We start from the raw sequence: 25157 nt of genomic DNA on the forward strand, positions 1-25157 counted from the left end.
AATATAAGGTTAGTTTTTGTTATGAAATATTGTGCGATAAATAATATATTGTACTCTAAATTATCTTGATTCAAATATGAGACATTTTTTTCCCTAATTGCAAATAGGTTTGCCCTTGCATTAGTACGATACAAATGCATACACTGCATTCCAAGTTTTGACTCCTTGCTTCCATATTTTTGGGCAAAATTTACAAGTCAGTTTATTTGAGATCATTTTCACCATGACGTCGTGTATAATTCTGACAAAATTGTTCAAACAGCATGCATTATCAGTAACGTGAGTAAAATAACATGAAGTAATGTTGTAGGATATTGATAGTCGTTAGAGACAAGGAAATAATGCGCAAATATCGGCGGATGTGCATGCAGCACGAGCGCTGCGTGACGTGCGCGTAACCCGGTGCGACAGGGGTGCTTTGCACGTCCACGCTTACGTCGAAGTACACGTGCTGCGCACGCAAGCGGTGTGGCTCGGCCTTAAACGTCATGATAAACACTTTTCTAGGAAAATATCACGTTTATATAAAAAAAAAAAAAAAAATATATATATTGGATATTTGAATTGTGTTGATTACGAGTATTTATTTTATTTTATTATAAAATGAAAATTAATAATTATTAATTATTTATTTATACTTTATTGCACAAATTTACAAAAAGGAGTACAAATAAGGGGAACTTAACGCCTTAAGGCATTCTCTACCAGTCAGCCATTGGGCTAAACAGAGACAGTTTGGTGCAGGATTGTAAAGAGTGGGTATGAGAATAGACACAGGTCGAGATTACTATGATAATATACGCACGCAAATGTAATATATATATATATATATATATATGTATTCGGCTATTTCTTTTTTTAAATGTCATCTCACACTTTGTTCTGTTTAAGTTAGTGTAGAGTTAACTTAGACGGACTCAAAATTAAACTGAAAGCTGGTCACTTTTGTAACAGTTCTGCTATGGAAGGTGGAGGTAAGGAATGGAATCTCCATGTAACAAAAAGTTTCATCAAAAAACCTTAAATTGGTGGCGCTACAATACCTAGAATACTTGAAAAAAATTCAAGTCATAGAGAGCGCACTTCACTCACCACAATAACGCCTATATTCTTAGCTACTCTAGCGCTACTCTGGAGAGATTTGGAACTATTATTTATAGCTGTCAACTGGACAGTTCTGCCTATGGAGATTGTCATCCTTTCTCTACCGTCCATATATCTATATTAAGTAACTCGCGAAATTTGACATCTTACACTTCATTTCAAATACGGAAGGTGGAGATAAGGAACGAAATCTCCATGTACCAAAAAGTGTCATTAAAAAACTTTAAATAGGTGGCGCTACAATATGAAGAGTACCTGAACAAAAAAAACAAATCATAGACAGCGCAATTCACTCCGTCAATAACGCCTAGGTTCTTAGCTACTCTAGCGCTACTCTGGAGAGATTCGGAACTATTATTTATAGCTGACAGCTGGACACTTTTGCAACAGTTCTACCATAAGAGATGCCACTCCTCTTAATTCCACACTCCGTAATTTCAAACATAACGTCATCTCGACTAGGGATTGCAAACCGGATTGGTTTTCAATCCGGCCGGATGCGGCCGGATTTTGGCCATAGTCCGGCCGGATCCGGCCGGGCCGGATCCGGTTTGGTATAGGGATATAAAAGTTAATTAAATGACATTTTTCTACTTTTTTGCGTAATACGTATTCCTAAATCTATAATTTGGAGTTAATAAATAACTTCTTAACAATAAAATAGAACTTGGTAGTAAAAAGTGTCACAATGTCAATATAACATGAAAAACAAAATTTGAAATCGGTAATTTATTATATTTAACCATTCAAAAGTGCTCAAATTTTCGTTTACAATTATAAATTTGATTAGTTTCCAAAGCCTGATGATGGGATGTGGGGTGGGAATTGGAGCTCCTTGAAAGGACAAGTTTTCGTAACTGTTCTTTGATTGAATTCTTTGTAGAGTCTGTTCGGAAAGAGAAGAGTCGTGGAATGTATTGGGCCCCATACATTCCACGACTCTTCTCTTTCCTCACAAACTCTAACGTTGACATCCATTATAGCATAGAGAAATAAGAAGTACATAGAGTGCTCACTCCATACATCAGTTTTGGTACCAAAACGCTTATTATTTTCGTAGTCGACATCTAGCATCGAGTAGCGGAACTCTCAGTACTGCTACTCGACAATAGATATCGCGGCAAACAAGAGTAACCGGAACTCCTATTTTCAACTCCTACGCTTACTATTATTTATTACTTTTAACGAAGATATTTTACTTTTAACCAATTTTGATATTAAATGCGCTCTAGTATTATCTTGCTCTAATTATTTTGTCCGAAAAAGTAGTAAACTGTTTGTCTTAAAAAATTGTACTTTTTTTAATTTATGGAAAAGTATAGTGGTCAAATTATAGGGAACAACACACGACACGACGATCTCATGCGAAAAATAATAGAATTTAGGATTGAAAACCATTGCGGAAAGGGACTCCCTAAGAAAAGTTACATAGATCAAATAAAGAATTGGCTAGACGTAGAGTAGCATGTACCAGGAGATGAAGGAAATTGCATAAGATAGGATGAAATTGTAAAGACAATTCAATTCAGTTGTATTCTCTCTTAAATTTGAATAGAAAAGAATCTATATTTTATCATATATATACATATATCGGAGAAAACTAAAAATTATCAATATTATCATATATTCTTCATTCACACATATTGATGAGCCCAACTGTAGTCGGTTGAGTACCGCCGACTTAATCCTGCTCATTTGTTTACTTTTGATCTCCTATCACATCATTATGACACGACATTAACCTCCTCTTTAGCATAAATTACAAATGCCTTCCATGGCATCTCCATCCTTTCATTTTTCCTTCTATTACAGTATTTATGTAATCGTCATATCATGCCACCAACATGAAAGAAGAAGAAATCCTCTTCTGTTCCCAGTCATCGTCATAATAAATATATTTTTATCTTACTAAATTTAAACTTTTTGATTCGTTTTTTGTTCTGTTCAACTTCATACCTCGTATCCGTTGCCTTTTCCTCATCTGAAACGCACAGCGCGTGCTGTATTTAGGCGTTTATTTATTTTACCGGATCCGGTCCGGATCCGGTGATTTTTACAGGATCCGGTAGCTCCTGAAAAGTGCCGGATCCGGCCGGATTACCGGATCCGCCGGACCGGATTGCAATCCCTAATCTCGACTGATATTAAAATAGAGGCCAAATTAAATTTCTTTGTTTCTCAGAGATGTTCCTAAATGTAATTAAGTTATTGGTTATCGATAAAGTAAAGTTAGAATTAGACGCACCTACAGATACGGGTTTGTTAATATACGCCGTTGGTTGATCGTTTCTGAATATATTAGGGAGGTTATGATATAGATTAGATGAAACATAAAATTCCACTACAGGGCGGGGGGAGCATGAGCGGCAGCAACGCGGCAATGTATAGCATGAGCGGCGCGGGCGTGGACCCGGCGCGGCGCGTCGGCGACCAGCAGCAGCAAAAGGCGCGCCTGCTGCAGCAGCAGTTGCAGCAGCAGATGCTCGTGTCACGCGAGGTGAGCTTCGTGTCACACTACAAGGCGGGCAGCAGGAGCGGCAGCAACGCGGCAATGTACAGCATGAGTGGCGCGGGCGTAGACCCGGCGCGGCGCGTCGGCGACCAGCAGCAGAAGGCGCGCCTGCTGCAGCAGCAGTCGCAGCAGCAGATGCTCGTGTCACGCGAGGTGAGGTTCGTGTCACACTACAGGGCAAGCAGCAGGAGCGGCAGCAACGCGGCAATGTACAGCATGAGTGGCGCGGGCGTAGACCCGGCGCGGCGCGTCGGCGACCAGCAGCAGAAGGCGCGCCTGCTGCAGCAGCAGTCGCAGCAGCAGATGCTCGTGTCACGCGAGGTGAGCTTCGTGTCACACTACAGGGCAAGCAGCAGGAGCGGCAGCAACGCGGCTATGTACAGCATGAGTGGCGCGGGCGTGTACCCGGCGCGGCGCGTCGGCGACCAGCAGCAAAAGAAGGCGCGCCTGCTGCAGCAGCAGTCGCAGCAGCAGATGCTCGTGTCACGCGAGGTGAGCTTCGTGTCACACTACAGGGCGGGCAGCAGGAGCGGCAGCAACGCGGCAATGTACAGCATGAGTGGCGCGGGCGTGGTCCCGGCGCGGCGCGTCGGCGATTAGCAGCAGCAGAAGGCGCGCCCGCTGCAGCAGCAGTCGCAGCAGCAGATGCTCGTGTCACGCGAAGTGAGCTTCGTGTCACACTACAGGGCGGGCAGCAAGAGCGGCAGCAACGTGGCAATGTATAGCATGAGCAGGGCAGGCGATGACGTATTGAAAAATTAGCTTTTAAATTACAAAAAAAAAAGATCTATATTGCATAGATAATTCATTTATTGAGTGGGAGCTTCTTCATCTAATAAAAATATTGCTGACAGATAACTAAAATAAGAACCTGTTTGTGCTGAATCAGGTTTCTATTTTGCAGGCGGCCGAGCAACCGCAGGCGGACCTCGGCTCGGCGCTCGTGACGGGCGCGCCGCCCAATGTCACGCTGCAGCGCACCCCCGACTATCACCGATTGTATATATCCCCCACTAGTAAGTTTTACTAAAAATACCTTTCCTTGAATTCGCCTGTCGACACCCGGCAGCGAGGCTGACCAAGTTCAAAGAAAAAGCCGCGCGACACTGCACGAGACCTCTCGAGCCACTCTTCGATCCTTGTAACTTTTTCCAGAGCACTCGAGGATATGATCTTTTGAAAGTAGATCAAACTTACACAATTTTAGAGTCAGGTGTATAATGTATATGTTTTCGTTTCAGATCAATTGGGATCAAATTATGGTACAAATAAAATAACTTCGACGCAACAAAACCCGATGCTATCTCAACAATTAACCGTAAGTATAGTCTTTCGTATCCATCGGAAAGAATTCATAAAACTTAAATTGACTTTTTAGACTTAGAGCATAGTCGTAGGTACCATAAAGTTAGTAAACTGTAGTTATTTCTAAAGTGAGGACCGATTTACATTATGAGTGGTGTTAAGTGCGAGTTTTTGAAAAATCCTACCGCTTTTTAGATAGTAATACGGTTGCCATAAGTTTAACTAGCAACCTTGATTGTTTTCTCTAGGGAATTCAGCGATTCGAATCCTGATTTTTTTACTTTTGCTCTATAGGAAAAGATCTCGAACATAGATCTAAAAAGCACTATTTGTAATCATTTATGCAAAAATCGAAAAATATGAAAATATGCGCAATTTTATTTTTGAGGGAACTCTGCGATTACTGACTTTTTCCTTTTTTTAAACTTACTACAAATAAAACGCCACACCACTGTTTCGAACGTGACATCATACTGGGTCAAGTTGAAGGCAGGTGCGCTAGAGGAAGAGCCCCTGCAAGATGGTCAGATTCCATAAGACAAGCATGTGCGTCCATGCAGAGGGCAGCCCACATAGCCCTTGATCGCGTTATGTGGAGGGACATAGTTGTTGGTCACGATCCTCAGGCATGAGGGAACGTCGAAGAAGAAGAAGACAAATAAAAATTCAAATACATGATATCCGCGGTTCGGTCGTGAGAGTGAGAGAACTCGAACCTACAAGGCCTTAACACTAATTATAGTGTTTTGACGACCTGTCTGCCCTGCCTATGAAGCCGATGGTCCCGGGTTCAAATCCTGGTAAGGGCATTTGTTCGTGTGATGAGCACGGATATTTGTTCCTGAGTCATGGGTGTTTTCTATGTATTTAAGTATTTATAAATATTATATATATCGTTGTCTAAGTACCCTCAACACGAGCCTTATTGAGCTTACTGTGGGACTTAGTGAATTTGTGGATATTATTGAATAATTTATATCGGGCCTAAGGTCCGTGCCCTGAATAGTTAGTGGTAACGTGGTATGTGGCAGGGGTCGCGGTACAGCGCGGCGCTGGCGGCGCACTCGGCGGCCGCGCTGCACACGCCCATGGCGCAGCAGCCCTACCACCGCGCGCCGCGCCCGCAGCCGGGTGAGTAGCCTCTTCCTGTGTTCCTTGCCGCCGCCTCTCCACCGAGGCGGAGACCGGCCAACATGAAACCGACCGTTCTTTCCCGCCTCGGTGAAGAGGGTCTCTTTCCCTTTTGTATTACTCTAACCTAAAGGTCCCGCAAGGTATGTATGTGTTTTGCGAACGATGTCGCAATCAAATTGTTGAATAATCCGTTCCGTGTTCAGTCTGATCCAATGGTTTCGTTCTATGTAACGGTATGCTTTTAAAATACTAAATATTTTCTTAGGTAGATTAGATCTTCTCCGATATTGTTTTTACTTCGAAGCATGCCCCTCCCGAAGCAGACTCTTCAGCATGCTCCGTAGATTTAGATCCTATGGGTTCGGGGCCCCGACTCTCGAAACCAAGATACGAACTAATTGCATGTTTCGCTTTAGTAATCTATTCGATATATATCGAATAATACCAATATGAAGGTGAGGTAGTTCCGCTTCCTAGAGCCGAATGTTTTTTTTTATACAGGCGCGTCTTGTAATAAAATAGCATTTTTTTTTCTTCGCAAGTTCGACGTGATTCGTGACTATATTGTCGGGGCACGACGGACGAAATAATTTTATTAGTCTCGCATGCCATCGAGTCGAACTAATCGCTGTAATTACGTTATGGTATTTATATACTAGTTTCATTCGACACGATCGTAAGGTTTTAGATTGAAGCCGCGCCCCTCGGCTTATCAAACGCGCTTCCGCTTCGGAAGCTCGCCTCTCCCCGGGGATATAACGGCGATTCCGCGATCGCTCGTTCGGTCGTCGACGCCAAGCTCAGGAGTAGGTAGGTCCGGGTTTCGCCGTAGCTATGTGGGTACTAACGCGGGTGTGTGGCAGTGGGCGGCTACTACGACGAGGGCGCCGGCTACTGCGGCGAGTACGCGCACGCGCGCCGGCCGCCGCACGCGCCGCACGCGCCGCACGGCCCGCACGGCTCGCACCCCCCGCACGGCCCGCACGCGCCCATCTCGCCGCACACGCCGCACCAGGTGCACCCGCCGCCCCATGACCAGGTCTTGTCATGTGAGTACCCGCGCCCCGCCCCCGCCCGTCACCGGCAAGGTGAACGTGTAACCAGTCCCGCTTAGTAGTAGCTGGACGGTCCCTTTATTGTCAACGATTAAACTTACAATAAATTGTTTTTAAAATGTATATGCACTGATTAACCTTTTGTTCAGGGACGACATTGGAGTACATAAGTGTATTCTAATATTGTAAGGTAAAGTAATCGTAGAAAATTTGATAGAAAATGTATCGTATTAGTATTTTTCTAACTTTCACTCTGCATGATATTTATATCTAATAATGCATTTTGCGCTTCGACCGACTTCGCTTCTACAATAATATGATCTTTCCTGATATATATATGTAAGTTTTTCGATTTGGATCAGTCTGTAATGTCGTTCGGTTTCTCGGGCGTTGATTTTCTTTCAGATTATATTTGTTGGCCCGACACGGGGTTTAGTTTTCATTTGATATGTGAAAAGCGACTGACGACATGTAATGTACATATGGATTTCGAACCTCTAATGTTATTTTTAAATGGTGTTTTCCCATTTTTCCCCGCCAGGCAAAAATGGGAATAGGCGCTATAAATTATTCCCATTCGACCCCATCTCATGTATGGCGGCGGTCTCGAGGGGCGGATACAAACAAATGGGTTTACAACATTTGAATCATACGCGAGCAAAATACAACACTTACATTGAAAAGCTTTTCATAATCTTTAGAGTTTAGAATATTTCTCTCGGCATATCTTTACATCAGTTTAAACGGCCCGAAGGCTTTATCACGGCAGAGCTAAAGCCATCAGTCCGGCAGGGCAATACAATCAGCCGTTAAAAGGTAGATTGAGTTAGGAGGCGGCACGAGATGTTCGATGAGATCGCTGAACGCCTCGTCGGACAGAGTATTTGAACTCTGCCGTCAGATGTGTGTCCACGGCTCCCGCTAAGTTTAGGTCGCTGGTGTTGCAGGCGCGGGCGGCGCGGGAGGGGCGGGCGGCGCAGGAGGGGCGGGCGGCACGTCGGAGTACGTGCGCAACGAGCTGCGCGCCGTGGTGGGCGCGCGCTCGGCGCGCCCCGACCTGCACCCGCACCTCGCGCCCGACCTCGACCCGCTCATGAGCTTCGACATGTCCGCGTCCGGAGGTAAGCGTCTCTCCCCGTACCTCTAGCCTCACACTTAACGGTGACGCGACGTTACCTCCCTACCCTAAGGTACACGACCGACTTTTAGATTTAATGTTACATTTAGACGATATTACTACTCGACTTATGTGTTTGAACGTTGTACTAAATACAGGGATAGATTGACCGGACTGGTGAATGCGATTGATCGATATTGATGTTTCCACGCATCTTCGTATTTCACTTTTAATGTGTCGAATTGCATTTGGTTATTTAAGTTTGATAATCGTTTTACGTTTTATCATGGTACAATAAAACGAGGTATTTTCTTACCGATGATGTCTCAAGACTACGTTACATCAGTGCTGGTATTGATAGATAAACGCTTTCAATATAACATAATCAGGAATAATGTACGGTTAATACTCATAAAAAAGTTAAGGCTTATAGTCACTAGCCTAATTTAAGACATATTTCTTTGAAATGTTGCCATATTTTAATAGTGTTGAAATGCCATGTAATGCCACTTTACAACATAATTTTGCAGTATATTAAAAAAAGTAAGTTTTACCACATCGCATTGAATCTTAACACTGGCAGTAGTGGCAGCCCACTTTTGTAACCGTTTTCACACTTACAAAGTTGTTTCTTAATTATGAAAATAAGTAAAATAATCGTGAGTTGTTGTTCAGTTTTAATATAATAGCTCTTTTTCAATTTTGATATTTGAGAGTTGTACCACACTTTGAGGACGTGTTGTGAAGGCCGATGATACTTCACGGGATATCACGGAAAGATCATACCAGATGAAGATAAAACGCGTCATATTATAATATACTTCACCTGCAGGCGTATTCTGGTCGTGACTATCCCGCAGGACATGCCTTGGTATAGCGTCATCTTCGTCTCTTACCGGAAATCACCGAAAGTGACAATAGCTGTAACATAACATGTCGCACAAAAAGCGCGACCAAAATGCCTTCAGGCGAAGTAAATTTGACCATGCGTTTTATATAAGTTAGTTATGCCTGGTTTTTGAATGAAATGCTTCTTCTGACAAATAATGCGAGGGAACTTCAGACACAAGGCATTTTATGTATAAGTCGACCGCAACCTGTATCCGATGTCACGATGGTAATCATCGGTTGGTGTCATGTATTCTAATGATGATATAGCGCAAGTGATCGGATCGAATACGGGCTGAGCTTTGTTATTTATCATTAATGTACTTACACCTAATTGACTGTTGCATGAACATAATGTGGAGATTATTTAATGTACGTACGATGTGAACATGAAACGTGATCTTTCTTTGGTGTTAGTCAAGATTAGGTAGTCTTATATGTTACATTTCTATTCGATGTAAGAATGGACGAATTTAAAAGGCTAATTTTGCAACGAGCGCCAAAATTTGATTTTTTGAATTTTGAAGGCCCAAATATAACCTTTATTTACAAATTCCGTCCGTCCATTAAACTATTCCAGTCATTACAACACATGCAATATAAGTACTATATGTTGCTTGAGGTGTGTTTATGTTTGAGGATGTTTCAGTGTAGGTACAATTTTGTGTCATGGAAAGCAGATAGTTAATGAGTTACATAGTTTGATTAGGCAGTTAATGCAAAGAAAGATAAGGCGTAAATAATGACACACACTTGTCTGGTTTCTTGTTAAAGTCCCTACATAAGGGATCTCACAAAATCTCTTGACCCTCGTTAAAGTGGAGTTAACCTGCGCGCGGTTCCATAGAAATGTGTGAATCGCTCGTATTCACTGGCAATGTATGAGTGTGTACGTACGTAGGTGGCGGCAGTGTGGTGGGGGGCCGCGCGGGCGCGGCGGCGGGCGCACAGAGTGCGTGGGAGTCGCCCCAGACCACCCCGGTAAGCACTGGCCGCGGGCAGCGACTCCGGCCAGACATGTAGTCACTTCACTACTTTTGTATCGGTTTTCATTATTTTTGTAGACTTATCTGAATACGTATTGAGTCTGCCTCGCAGCGTGTGTTGTGTCGATTCAATCATGTTGATACTTAGATGCTGAATTAGAGAAATGTGCCAAACTTCTGCTATAAATACCTACTGATTTGCATTTTCTGACAGAATTCGCGACAACATTAAATGTCATATTACAATTTATAAAACGCGATATTGGTACATTTCTGAAATTACTAAATGACGCTTTTGTGATGTGTTATATATTCTTAGTAAAACCATGATATTACCTACTTCTGATAGTGTCAAACCTTCCGATACTTGAGTACTGTACTCTATTCCATAAAAACAAAATTATAATGAAATGCGCTTAATTGTTATGTTATACAAGAAATGAAAGCTTAATGTTGAGTACGTGGGGCACGAAGCATGCGCGGAGTGTGGTGAAGGTTGTGTGGTGTAGCCGCCGCCGAACGTCAGTAGGTATACTGTTGTGCGATAGATAATGCTTATTTGTCTGCTTCTGAAATGTTCTATAGTGTAAGACCTATTCAGTTTATTCCATTCTCTAGTAAAAGTTTAAAAGTGCATGATAAAGTTCTCAGACATTAGTAACTAATTTTTTTTTATAGAATTATTTAGATACTTAAAATAATTGTATTATCATTAAATTGCTTTTTAAAAACTTTGATATCAATATTGTTGACATGCATTAGAAATAAAGGGATCTTTGTTTAAAATAACAAAAATATTTAAAAAAATATCATTTTATCAACAAATCGTCCCAACAAAATTGCGGATTTTGAGAACTGAATGAACCATGGTCTAATGTTCCACATTCTACAACATAGTAAACTCCAGTTACAGCCATTGCGACAGGAGGTATGTGGTAAGTTTTTGTTAAGTAGAGTTTACCTTTTTGTAGAATGTTACCAGCGAAAGACTTAAAATATTGTTCTATAGGGAGTATTACTGCAATGTTCTGCCGCCAGAGTGCAGCACTAGCACCTTTCGTAAACCATAGAGTACATATACATACTGTGCCTTAAACTGTTTTTTGACAAGTTTTCATAGAAAATAAAATATGACATTGATGCACCAAGGCGGTTTGTTTACAAAGGGCCTACCGGGAAACGCGAAAATCGAAATTTAGTTATCTGCCTTTTCATCGCTCGAATATGCAAGAGTGATAGAGAGGTTAGACAACGCAATTTCGATTTTCTTGTCTCGCGGAAGATCCTCAGATTGTGATGGATTGTGGTAGTGGCGCCCCTTACGCAGTTTCGCGTAATATTCTCTATTGTATCCGTTTTGTCTAAATTTACAATCATAAAGGCGGTGTCCATTTTTGAACAGTAGTTTATAATAAATTCTTGTTACTTTTACAACAGTTACTTATTGAAGTTGAAACTATACGATGAAAATACATTTATCTATTATTTTAATACAATAATATATTTATTTGTGTTTATTCAAAATTATTCTTCATTCAGTCTCTTAACTGTGACATGTAACAAGATAGGAAGACCATTATTAAATCTTTATCTTTAGTATTAATATACTAAACGTATTAAATGAAAATTTAAAATAGAGGTGGATTGTCAAAGAAAACTTTGTTGCCACAGTAAATTTACTGCCATCTTTCGACACATGATTAAAACTTTTAGAACGCCATTTAACTTTGATCCTTATTCTTTCATTGATATGTGTTAAATTTGTTAAATATCAGAAAGTGGCGCCATCTAATAGATCAAAGGTATGGTGGCATATTTTCGAGCGATGGTGCCATAACCTTTGGGTTATGCCTGGTAAGATGGCGCCACTTTTTGATATTTAACTATACGTGGCTACATAGTTTTCTTTGACAATCCACCTCTATTTTAAATTCTTTTTTGCGTATTTTTAGGATTTAATGTATGTTTCTTTATAATTAATTCTCTTCTAATATATTTAATAACTATGCTAAGTATAACGTTTAGGTATAGTTGATATGAAGATATTTTTAAATATTTAGGTAAGATAGAGTAAAAAATGTTTTTTGTTTAAAAATATCTAAAATTCTATTAAAAGCGTTCATAAAAATATTAGGAGATGAAGACTAGGTTCACACGGCGTTAATTTTTACCGTAAACCGTATATGAGATTTTATTGAATATCGTAGTGACAGCAAAATTTGTACGCCACCTTTCAAAATCTTTCACACGGCGTCCATGCGGGAAAGCCGTCTAGCCGTGTGAGAATTTTTAATGTTGTCTCACATATTTTGCTGTCACTGCGATATTCGATGAAATGTTGTATACGGTATACGGAAAAAATTTACGCCGCGTGAACCTAGCCATACCGTTTTGGGGCAAAACATTTCCGTTGCAATTTTAAACGACTGACCCTCAAGTTGTAATCAACTTTTGCAATCACTATAAAGTTACTAATATTTTTTATTCCATTCAAATTCAGAAATGAACGATGCTATAAGAGTAGGAGTTGAGCAGGGATATGTGGTGTATGTGCATGGCGGGGCCGATGGCGGGTGCGAGTAACGGGTGTTGTGTGCGCAGAATACTACGGAGGCGGGCTCGGCGGAGGCGGCGGTCCGCGGTGATGAGGCGCCGGCGACCTCGGGCGGCGGGCGCACGCCGGCGGCGGCCGCGAAGGCCTCGCTGCTGCAGAAGCTGCTCTCGCAGTGACTCTCACTCGCTCCCACACTCGCTAAAGTTGCATTTATTACTTTATCGATCCTTCGGGTGGACGATACTCGACGATACTTAAATTCCATCGTAACGAACGTCGTCGTTCCCGGTTACGGTCTACGCGGTACCTCTACGGCTGTAAATCTCGCGGCGCGAGAATATTCATAGTACACGTATTTATAGAACGTCTTATAATTATGTCGATATGTAGTCTAGTAGTGCTAGTTATATATGGAGTTGTAAAAATCGTTTTGTTGATGAAATATTTTTGTCTTGAGTTCTTTGAGAACGTTGTTTAAGATTGATCTTTACATTTCTATGAGTAGTTTTTTTTTCGAACGAGATTTTAGTTCGAGACGAATTAAGATGGTAGCTTCCTGCAATGGAAAAAATAGTTTTACAATGTACTCGTACGCCTAGTACATACGTCATTTACAATAGAAATGTACCGTGTGCAATATGGTATAGATTTAAAATCATATAAGGCGTTGTGAACGTTTATGTAATATAGTATGAAAGTCAGATGTTACCTGTTATGACAAAGTAATTTGTATTATAGTATACTAGAGATTACAGAGTGAGTTTTAGGAAGTGGAATTACACTAAGTTTGTATAATGAAAATAGACTAGAAATTGTACCATAAGAATACATTTTTGTTCCTTGTGTAATAATTACCGAGACATGACTCCAAATGATTAAAATAAAATGTTGTTGGTCCTAAAACTCATTCTGTGTTCATAATGAGACATCAAGTGAAACAAAGAATAATAATAATGATGGCGTGTAAATACTGTGTTGTTAAATTAATTATATATAGTTATGTTGCTTTAATGTAAATATTTTTTTAATTCTTTGTGTTTCATGTGCCTATGGTATATTTAATTTTATGTTATTCTCGTACATTGTTTTCTTTATCATTGCATTGCTTTATTTATAATTTGACAACTATTCAGACTTGTATTCTAATAATGTTTTTATTATATTGGTTGGTAGTCTTGTGCTTGTATATAATGTAAGTCTTTCTGGAAATATTGTTAGCCCCCTAGTGCAAGATCGTCTATAGTTTACATTTAAAACATCGCGAGTGTTATCGAATAACAATAGTGGCAACGCTAGCAATCCTAGTTAGATCTCTAGGAAATTGTTAAGATGGAGGACACTGGGTAGAGTGGGCAGGATGTGTGGAACGACCGGCGTGCCGCGCTAGTATAAGTAATGTGCTGAACGATGTGTCGAAGCGTGAACAACGTCGATATTGCATGTCAACTATTGTACATACAGCTCCTGTTAAATGCACAAATTGAATTTAATGTGTGAACTACTTTAATTAAGTAATTGTCGACCGTGTAGAACTTTAGATTAAAGCACAACGTTGTATATTTCTATATTTGGCAAAAGTTAATTTCAATTTAAATCAGACTTTCGCCCTTCTTTCATCGAAAAATTAATCAATATATAACATTATAATTCACCATTTCTTCAATTTTAGTGAACAATTATAATAACAAAAAGGGCACTGAAATTTTAATGTTTGTAAAATATATCATAGTGCTCCTAATAGCGGTCTCAAATGTACAATATATGAAAATTACATTTAAGATAACTAATTTTATTCAAAATTGTACAGACGTTATTCACTAACTCGAACACTCGGGACCATAACAGGCTGGACAACGCAACCATAGTTCCGCTCCCCGGTCGTCGCCGCCGGCTCCGCCTGGAGGCAAGCCGGCGACTCACGACTCTAATCTTACGAACTATTGTAGCTCAAGCGGCTCAACTACTATAGTCTTCGATGTCTGATACCCGCGACACAACATTGGCGAATGACAATAAATCAAACGAATCTAAATAAGGTATGTACTTAAATAGACTTGGGGGTACCAACATTTTAAATGCATGAATCCTACCGTTACTTTGCAGACTTACTCTTTTAAAGCGACACACTAGAAGCGAGTAGCACGTAGAATCACGACAAAGAGTATTGTGATGTTTTAAGATTTTACCTAACTAATGAGTAACGTACAAATAGTCTGTAGAAAATATCCATAAACCAAAACGAGTAATGTGTATAGGATAAGAATATTTTTCTACCAATGAAAAGTACCATAGTTTGGAAATGTAGACTACTGACCAATTTGTTTGTGAAAGTAGTTTTGGGGAAGGGCACATCCGCTCGGTTAGCGCAGCGATCATCGCACTACACCGGCTTACCATAGCTAGCTAGCCGTAACGATATCTACATCTGGGACTATGATTACTGCAAGTGATTTTTTTATTTCCTCATAAAATTATTAGATAAGATTTGTTTTATGTACTAAAGATAAAAGAATATAGCAATATTTCTATTCATTCCATTTATTTTAAGGGGGAAATGTCAGATATATAAATATCAAATCAATAAAGTACAAGTGATGGCCTTTTAATATGACAACATTTAACTGTAATAGATGAAGATTAGTCAGTCCACCTACATGCATATATTTACATACGGAATATATGGACTTATCGGATCGCTAGAAGGAACTGCATGAAATGCCGTCACTTATTTACGTCATGACGCGAATAATTGTACACTAAAGTTATATTTTTTGCAGATTTACGCTAACATAGTGAATACCTCATATTGTCTCATAAATAATCTGAAGACACGTCCATACACCACAAGCAGTTGAATATGTACGTTGAAAAAATGTAAATAAATAGATGCAGCAAATACATGAGTAACATAGGTGCCTGGAATTTAAAATAAATAAAAGATATTTTTTCTAAGCATCCAAACAAAACGATAAATTTTGATATCGAATAGCTACATTAATAAATTTACGTACTTGTATGAAATGCAAGTAAAATTATAGTAAGCAGCGGTTAGGCAAAATTAAGATTTTCATTCATAATCTATATCTGTAACTCTAGGTTTATAAACTCCGGAGAAGTGAGAATGGGCTTAATAATTATATACGATTGTCGGTGATTTGTATGAAAACTGGTAATAATATAAACGTTTAGTGCCCATCACACATGAACCAGGGGAACCTGTCTTCCAGTTCTTAGCGATGGATATTAAATATATCACTTGCGTTGAATGGGCTTCATATCCAGAGTTACTTCGAATAGCTTACTTTTCATTCTTCACATAATACTGAAATAATTGGCATCTAACCAAAGGTCATCGAAAATATATTCCTAACATATAAATAATGTATTTTGGTAAAGGAGATTTTAATGTTTAAATGGGCTTTAAGAATATATGATTATAACTATTAATCGTGTATAAGCAGTGTTAGAATGTTAATTGTCTTGGTGTTTTGGAATGAATTCACTGCATAAAATATTCGATTTGACTAAAATATACATAAATCCTTTCACAGCTGTTTAAAATACAAAATTAACTTTGTACTACAAATGTTATAGCAATTGATCTAGTTTATGCACTTAAACTTTTGTTACTTTCAATCCACGGCCATTTACAGGATGACGGTCCCTATTGTAAAAATATTATATGGGATTTTGTAAACTATTTTACTTGAAAAGTATATCATGAAATTCATGAATGAAGCTTTTTGATTGGAATATATTATAATGTTTTTTAATTTAATCTAGACTATGCATCATCTATTACCACAGAGTAAATCTAAATTAGAGATGCATTTAATAGGGTCCAAATTTTCCATCCAAAATATCAGAAATATAAATTCGGATTGTAAGTTAATGACGTCATCGTTAATAGACACGTTGCTGCACCTAATTTACTCTGTGGAAAAGACCTCTGATTATCACTGAGCATATTGCGTCCGAAACATTGATGAGTACGGGAATCTTTGTTTCAAAGGGAAAACATAATTAGTTCCTCAGATTTTGATTCCGTTATTTATTTATTACTTACAGTGTGTTTTTGTATCACTATTATTTATAATCAAAGAATAAGGAGTTAACATGCGCGTGATAATATTTATAATTAAAGGATGACAGTTGCTAACACAATGAGGTCTATTCCCGTACAAGAATGATTTTATTTTTTGTATAAAATCTTACCTCTTGTCTTGGCCTGTCGTCTGTGAACAAAGGATGTTTCCTTCCGTTGTGGATATTTCTAAGGATAAATACATTAGTGTAAAAAGCTAATTATGTTTTTCTAAGAATACGCAAAGTGGTTTTAGGTGTTGGTCAGTCGCAGAAAGGATTATTGCGAACGTGAGCGTTAGTTTAGAAGCGCACTGTATGCGGCAGTGGCGAGCAGCGGATACGGGTCCTGTACAGGTCGGCGCGGCTGCACTAAAGTTTGACATTACCCTCTAATACACAACTAGTCTTGTTCGGGCAATCATCGTTTTTGCGAGTGGCCGTTAAGTCTGTGTTATTTAGTTCTTCAGATGTTAGATTAAGGCCTCTTGTGTTGCTGTGCATTTCTAAGCATTGTATGTATGTATGTTTATAATATTGTAAATAGCTAAAATACATTATATTTTTACGACTAGCATACGCAACCAAAGTTGTTATAAAGTGATGGTTGATTAAATAATAAATTTAAATAAAATAGGTCGTTATGTTTATTTTAGGAAAAGATACAAATAAACTGTACAGTTGTATATGGGTACATCCAATGTCTCGTTGAAGCCTTTTACACAACCGCCCTGATATTAGTAAAATCGAATTTATTATTTTTTGGTATAAAAACGGTTAAATCTAAAAGGAATATAAATTATAAATAAAATTAACAGAAATAAGTAGTGTATGAGTGTGGCTTAAGCTCGTTTTGTTCCTAGTGACCTAGCTTGTTCCAGTACATATTACTTCTCGGCATTTGTCAATTAATGAACCTTGACGCATTTTGCTGTCTCCGAGATAAAAAAAAACAGTAAAAATATAATTTTATTCCTTGAAAAGATCAGGCATTATGAGTACATTACATTAATTTAAGTTGTATTTTTTGTACATTTTAGATTCGAAATATATTAATATCTAAAAGAAAATGGTTGTTTGTACTTCTCCCCGCAAACGCTTAATTACATACTTACACAAAATCTAGATATGATATGATCAAAAAAAATTACACCCTACTAGCATAAGTAGCAATATTTGTGTCAGTGCACAAATGCAAAATGAAAGCCTTTATTATGATTAACGATCCCGATGTTTCCCAGGTGCGGATATCGAAAAAGGGTAACTATTTTCGAATCCAAGATGTCCTAGACTCTGACCACGCTAATGCACAAAATTGGCAGTAATAATGCAAACATATAACCCATTGACATATATCTAATAACGGGCCTTACGGGCACTAGGAGTGGTGTCACTCACGAATTCGAGCCAATCGTGCAGTCTAACGCAACTGTTGCGACCAATCGCGTTGTGGCGTTAGACTGCACGATTGGTTCGAATTCGTGTGCGTGACACCGCTGTACTGGCCCCATTCTTATTGCCCGTAAGGCCCGCCCTTTATGAATATATTATGTCAATGCTATAAGTTCTATAATTGACGTAGCACTTGACATGAAAACTTTGCGTAGACCGACTAAACTTCGTGAAATTTGTTATGCGATATAGGATTGCTTAGGATGGCGAGGGTTCAGATTTCAATTAGGTATATGCACAATTTTAAAATCCATCGATTGACTTCCACCTTCCAAATAATCATTTTCACAGTCTGCACTCATGACGGCTTTCACGCTAATAGTTTCGCTGACTGTACCTAGAGCCGCCATCGTAGAAAAAGTATAAAGGAGGGTGGTCAGATTGGCCTATTGACCAATAAGGACAAGCGATATGTCACTGGATAGCTTATTCAAATTTCTAAAACTTTTACTATGGCAGGTAATCCCAAATCTTTGTGTGAAAAAAGTTATCTCTGCATAAAAATGTTTAATGATTTGAAACGTTACCATGTACCTTTTTAGGGTTCCGTAGCCAAATGGCAAAAAACGGAACCCTTATAGATTCGTCATGTCCGTCTGTCTGTCCGATTATGTCACCGCCACTTTTTTCCGAAACTATAAGAGCTATACTGTTCAGACTTGGTAAGTAGATGTATTCTATGAACCGCATTAGGATGTTTACACAAAAATGGAAAAAAAACAATAAATTTTGGGGGTTCCCCATACTTAGAACTGAAACTCAAAAAATCTTTTTTCATCAAACCCATACGTGTGGGGTATCTATGGATAGGTCTTTAAGAATGATATTGAGGTTTCTAATATCATTTTTTTCTAAGCTGAATAGTTTGCGCGAGAGACACTTCCAAAGTGGTAAAATGTGTCCCCCCCCCCGTAACTTCTAAAATAACAGAATGAAAAATCAAAAAAAAATATATGATATACATTGTCATGCAAACTTCCACCGAAAATTGGTTTGAACGAGATCTAGTAAGTAGTTTTTTTTAAATAAGTCATAAAATTAAAAAAAAAAAAAATTATAAAACCCATACGTGTGGGGTATCTATGGATAGGTCTTCAAAAATGATATTTAGGTTTCTAGTATCATTTTTTTCTAAACTGAATAGTTTGCGCGAGAGACACTTCCAAAGTGAAAAAAATTGTGCCCCCCCCCCCCTGTAACTTCTAAAATAACAGAATGAAAAATCTAAAAAAAATATATGATATACATTACCATGCAAACTTCCACCGAAAATTGGTTTGAACGAGATCTAGTAAGTAGTTTTTTTTAATACGTCATAAATGGTACGGAACCCTTCATGGGCGAGTCCGACTCGCACTTGGCCGCTTTTTTGATACTAAATTCCTATATCGCTTTATACTATGAAGGTTTTCTTACTGTTGATGATTTTGATTTTGTCTGGGCAGGCATCCCTCTTGGTTTGCACCTGATCTCCCAGCCGGGATCTATGACCTGCTTCGAGGGTTCAACAGGTGTCCCACTCTCAGCTGACATCGGTTTATCTTTAGAGGGCCCAGCCCAGCAGCAGTGGCCGTTCCAGCTTCGATGGCTCCTCCACGGCCATGCCACACCCTATCTGTTTCGCCCTCCTTAGAGCATCAGCATGTGCCGTCTCATCTAAGGAGTTCGTTTGTTTATTATTTGTTTTTTTATTTCGATTTTTATTAGTTATTGTTGCCATTCAGTTCCCACGAGTAGCTAGGAATATAAAAGGTCCATTCCACGCAGAGCCCCGCTTGCGTAGACAAGGCTATATACAACGGGTTTCGCCCGGTAACCGAGGCCTATCGTTCGCGACTGAGCTCCCTCTCAGCCATGCATCCATCGGCACGATGAGTCACACCTTGGATTAGGGTTTTTGGAGTCGAGGTTGTCTCCTCCTGGAAAGGGGGGATATGGATAAGAGGATCAAGACGGGAAGAGGTGTTGGGAGGGTTGGTCTAGGTAAGGTTTATTAGGAAGATTGGGGGTATAAAGGGGGAAGGGATAAATGGGTCGTTTTCATGGCCTTCTTCCTCCGAGCCTACCCACGCAGGACAACTTTCCGCTGAATCGACTTTGGTTCCTTGACGTCGTCTCCCATCATCCGGTCCGAGAACAAGTCTCCTACCGGATTCCAGAAGAGTAACGTCTGGTTCCCTAGTCGTCCGTCGAAATGTGTCCACGTGAGGAGGCGGCTGAAAGAGTGCCGTGCTAAGACCAACTTAAACCCTATACCTATATATATCATTAAAAATATTCTCATTGAGGGGATGTTTTTATTTTGCCATAACTTGTTTCACACAGCGATTTAAGATTTCCCGCCGTACAAAAAGTTTTAGTATATGAAAAAACCTTTCAAATGACATATGGCTTGTCATTATTGGTTTTTAGGCCAGAGTCCATATGAATCTGGGCATCCTCCTTTACAAAACAGACATTTTGGAAATGTACATTTAAGAATAAGAATAATATATTTATTTCAAGAATTTGGCATTACAAGAGCAGCAGTACATTGATCCCCACACTAGGCTCAGCCTGTAACGTGGGAATCTCAGAGAAGTATCGAAATGGTGCGGTTCTTATTTTAACAGAATACATTATTGTTAAAGCTAAATTAAATAAGATTTTTTTTATTATATGACTAACTATCAAACTAAGCACAAAAACAGTTAAAAAGGTCTCAGTAAGTTGTATGTAAGTGAAAGTGTTTATGTGAGGGTATGTCTGTACGTATGTGAGTATGTATGTATGAATATGTGCGTGTGAATAACTATGGAATGTGAGAGAAAACAAAAGGAAAGAAATGTAGCTGTACAAGTTATTCATCTTTCGGGAGCAGATTTATTATTTTGTAAGTATTTTTTGTAGTTATTTTCAATAAATTTAAACTGCTAATAATGAATAATTAGCGCAACTCTATTACTCGTTATATTACGCATAAGTTTGTGGCTACTAATTAGCTGTAGCTTGGAAGCTGAACATCCGCGCTAGCATTCATTTGTTTACGAGCTACCGCGGGGCTAGCAACTAATGGCCGGGGTCATGTCTTTGCCTGATAATCAACGATCGGTCCTATTAAAACTATGTTTACTGTCTGGGACAATGAGGTCTTAGGAGATTGGCCTCTTGCGGTATTAATTCTTGTCATAGGGAGTGTTGTGGTCTTAGCTGTAAAAAGGAAATTTTTGGAGGTCATGAAATGGTTTTGGCGATTCCGTTCAAGAGAGAAACATGATGAGGTAAGTATATTAATGTAACCATAGAATGTAAGTTATATCAGAAAGTATTTAGGCCTGAATGTATATTAAAAATGAAAAAAAAAAGGTTTATATTGTATGGGGTCCCTTAATGACTTTTGTAACTGCACCCATATACCTACAATAATTATTGAAATAGGTACCTGTACATAGGTATGCTGTAAAATTCAAGTACGGTTCATAAAATAAAGCCCGCTGACAGATGGACGGACAGCGGAAGCGGAAGCTTATAGGTTTAGGTTTTGCGAGCCACATTAGTCACATCAACCGGATTAAGAAATCCGGACAAGGACTGTTGATGGAGTTGCCATTGCCGGATACGTCAAAGGAAGGTGATGATGATGAATATACTCAGTGGATGGCCTGTTATAGAACTGGCATAAAATTATCGCAAAAATGTATGTGGAACATTTAAATTGAAAAATCAGGATTTCATAAGTGGTTGTCCAAGGGACAAAAAAAAACCTAAAACCATGGCAACGATTGACACTAAAAAGTTCACCACCTTTGGCTAAATCTTTGCACATAGCCTTTATCTTTATCGATATTTTTAGACGTGACTGTACCATAGCAACTAAAGCCCATATAATATGGCCACATGGTCGAATGCATTTGCTAATAATAGCTATAGTAGTCAGTAAAACCGCCATACACTGAAAATAATCATAAGCGGAACTCACTAATTCAAAAAATTACTGTTGAGAAATAAATATTAGTTGCAAAAAATCGACCTGTTGCCCGGTGTTATATATAGTTCGCAAGTCCTAATTTTTGTGTAAGTAGTTAGTAACGGAATAGTTTACTCTTATGTAAAAAAACTATGTTTTTTCAGTAAGTAGGTATTCACACACAGGTAGGTATTCACTGAATTTAACGCAACTATTTTTTTTTAACGCAAGGCAATTCAATTTAATTCAATTATACCACTTCACAAGATATGTAGCGCACTAGATAAAACATTGACTTCAAAGATTGTTTACTTATTTAGGTATTTCTGAACTCACTGATTGGTCTAATGAACGTATTCACCGACGATAAGGTAAATTAATTGACGAGGTCATTTGGAATTACGCGTAAATTGGCCTAAATTTGTTGAATGAGCATCCCTGCTACTAGTATGAGTAACAATAGGGAGGGATTTTACCAACGTACAGATCCGGGATTATAATATTCTACCTGATATGTGAGCCCGAATTAAATTGGTGGATTTAATTCTCCAGATGGTAACCTCAAAATAGTCTCGGGAAACCTTTCCACTTTAACCTATGTCACTTGTCAGCATTCGGCATTATCAAGAGTGACATGACCGCCAGATTATCATATTATGTAGGTAGTATTGCATATTATGAAGATAGAGCTACGTTCAGGATTATATGCCATTCTGCAATAAAGATGGAGGGTGAGGGTATTGATGTTCGGGTACCTATGAAATGCTCGAGATGGGAGTCTATGACATGGACTATTATTTATAAGCAATTTATTGTGAGCATACAGGTTCTCTGATTCACATTATTGTGGATATCAGCCTATTTAGGTAGGTATATTTACCTCAAAAGATTGGTAAAAAGTATTTTTTAAGTTTCGTACCTGAAGGGTGACAATGAGAACCCAATTAGGTACTAAGCTAACGCCGTTTCACCACCTGTATATCAAGGGACTCTATTTAAAAAATCAAAACCTATTTACAGGTAGACAGTTGAAAAAGGTATCTAAGTGATTTCAACCGCTTCTTTCCGGTCTCGCGCTACGCGACATAATTTCCATCTCCACCGATGGTTGGCAGTCCTCAAATGTGCGTTTTTCCAGAAACTTCCTGCCTCGTAGCTAAACTGTGGAATAAACTGTCGCCTGCGGTATTTGCGGCTGGATTCAACCTTCATATCTTTAAGAAAAGAGCGTACTCCCATCTTAAAGGCCAGCAACGCACTTACTACCCCTCTGGTGTTGCGGGTGTCCATGGGCGACGGCAATCGCTTACCTTAGGAGATTCGTCTGCTCGTTTGCCTCATAGTATATCATAAAAATTCGATTGCCATTGTAATAAGTGCTTGTTTATTGCGTAACTTGTATTGTTTTTTTAAGTTAGCTATTTATAAGTTGTCTTTAAGTGAAATTTCTGCAATTTCTTAGACAATAAAGATTCTTTAAACCGAATATCAAATAATTAAATTAAATTAGTAATTCCCTATAAAATTTCTATTAAATTATTTTACTTGGTGTAATTATTGTTAAGAAGTATAAGATTTGCCGTTCAATGGGCTTTATCTTACATTCTTATGGTTAGTACTTTTATGGAGGCTGAATTTTACATCATTCAGTGAAAAAATAAGGAGAAATACAAGAATCTTATTTTATTGTTTTTTTGGGTTCTGTATCTTAGCCAGCGAAACGGAATCCTTTTATGTATTGTATATAGAATCACTTTGTTGTCCGTTTGTCTGTCAAGAGCTTTTTTCCTAGAAACGCGTGGCATGGCGTAGTTGCCATTAATATTAGGTAAATAGGTCTGCAACGCAACCTCTGGGAGCAATAAAAAATCAAACTTTATTGATCTATACTTAATCATGAAATTTGCCAAAAAGCAATACCATGTAGTTGAGCTTCAGTAATTTGTTCCTACTTTGTACCCAGTACAAATACTCGACCCGTTAAAATACCTAAACGTTACTGTATATAGTTATTAAGTTAATAAAAAATACGATAGTACTATCCTGGAGCTTAATTTGAGGAGTATATCGAACAACAGTTTTAGTTGTAGGTAGTTACTCTATCCCAGTCTTTTTAGGGGCAAAACAAAAAAAATCGTATCGAGCTGCCCCTAAACTGACCTGATAAAAAAAGGTATCTTCATTTGAAATTTAATTTTTGATCTGGTAAAATTGTATTGAGACAAAACAACATGTTATAAAAATGTATGAAATTGAAATGAAATGAAATTCATAGATATTTTTCATTTATGATAACATCGCCACACTTTGTCATTGCAAATGTTATGCTGAGTTAGCTTGGTCCGATTGAAAAATTTCATATACATATGTAATAAGAATTTTTAGCAGTATGCCACCGTCCTTATAGTAAAGTTACAATGACAATATTCTTAGTCGAAGGCTAAAAATTAGTAGAAAATGACAAGGTTCTAAGTATTCTAAATGTGCTCAACATTTTCATGGGCTGACCGCATATCAGTCATAATCACAACAACTTATTATAACAATATGGTTCCATTGTATCTTGACAAGTGGCGCGCACTCGAAACAGTCGAAACCGAGCCCGGGGGCGCCGGGAAGGTTTGGGTTCGCGCTAAGTCCCGATTCCAGAGTCCCGAGCCTACCTAGTCCCGAGGTAGCCGGCCGGCAGCACGCACGCATGCGTGCGTTCCGTTCCTGTTGCACGCGTAGACAATTAAACTCACGCATAAAACCGCATAACTGATTACGTAATATTTACTAATAAAGCTTAGGTTTTGACTTACCATGTTGGTGCATAAAATGTATGAAATTTGCCGTTATTGTGTTTTTACGAGGATTTTAATGGCCTGCTATAAAGTGTACAAACAAATTGGAAATAAAACTTCGAGGAGGTCAGAAAGCAAGAAGTTAGCGATTTATTAGGAATGCCTTGGAATTGTCCATGGTCGCAGGAGCGGCAGCGGCCGCCGGCTGCTATTCCGCCTCTACACTATGAGGTTT

General features: G+C 38.8%; 2 protein-coding genes across 9 annotated transcripts in view; both read left to right on the top strand.

The window, feature by feature from the left end:
• The window catches only part of LOC133517762 (uncharacterized), a 99994-nt gene extending 82186 nt beyond the window's left edge, over positions 1-17808 (top strand). For 5 of the 7 annotated variants that reach the window (XM_061851167.1, XM_061851171.1, XM_061851168.1 and 2 more), the window contains 8 exons: positions 3452-3601; positions 4521-4632; positions 4858-4934; positions 5953-6052; positions 6919-7104; positions 8058-8231; positions 10017-10096; positions 12703-17808. In XM_061851167.1, coding sequence (XP_061707151.1) covers positions 3452-3601; positions 4521-4632; positions 4858-4934; positions 5953-6052; positions 6919-7104; positions 8058-8231; positions 10017-10096; positions 12703-12831 — 1008 coding nt within the window. In that variant the 3' untranslated portion in view covers positions 12832-17808. The remainder of the gene's footprint in view (positions 1-3451; positions 3602-4520; positions 4633-4857; positions 4935-5952; positions 6053-6918; positions 7105-8057; positions 8232-10016; positions 10097-12702) is intronic. The other 2 variants (XM_061851169.1, XM_061851170.1) reach the window with 2 other exon arrangements.
• A 1472-nt stretch (positions 17809-19280) lies between these two features.
• LOC133517765 (SH3 and cysteine-rich domain-containing protein 2-like) overlaps positions 19281-25157 on the top strand; it is a 45191-nt gene continuing 39314 nt past the window's right edge. The window contains exon 1 of one of the 2 annotated variants that reach the window (XM_061851175.1): positions 19281-21450. In XM_061851175.1, coding sequence (XP_061707159.1) covers positions 21295-21450 — 156 coding nt within the window. In that variant the 5' untranslated portion in view covers positions 19281-21294. Of the gene's footprint in view, positions 21451-24312; positions 25154-25157 lie in introns of those variants that run through there. The other variant, XM_061851177.1, reaches the window with a different exon arrangement.

This window comes from Cydia pomonella, chromosome 5 (assembly GCF_033807575.1).
Source record: "Cydia pomonella isolate Wapato2018A chromosome 5, ilCydPomo1, whole genome shotgun sequence".
In the NCBI taxonomy this organism is placed as follows: domain Eukaryota; kingdom Metazoa; phylum Arthropoda; class Insecta; order Lepidoptera; family Tortricidae; genus Cydia; species Cydia pomonella.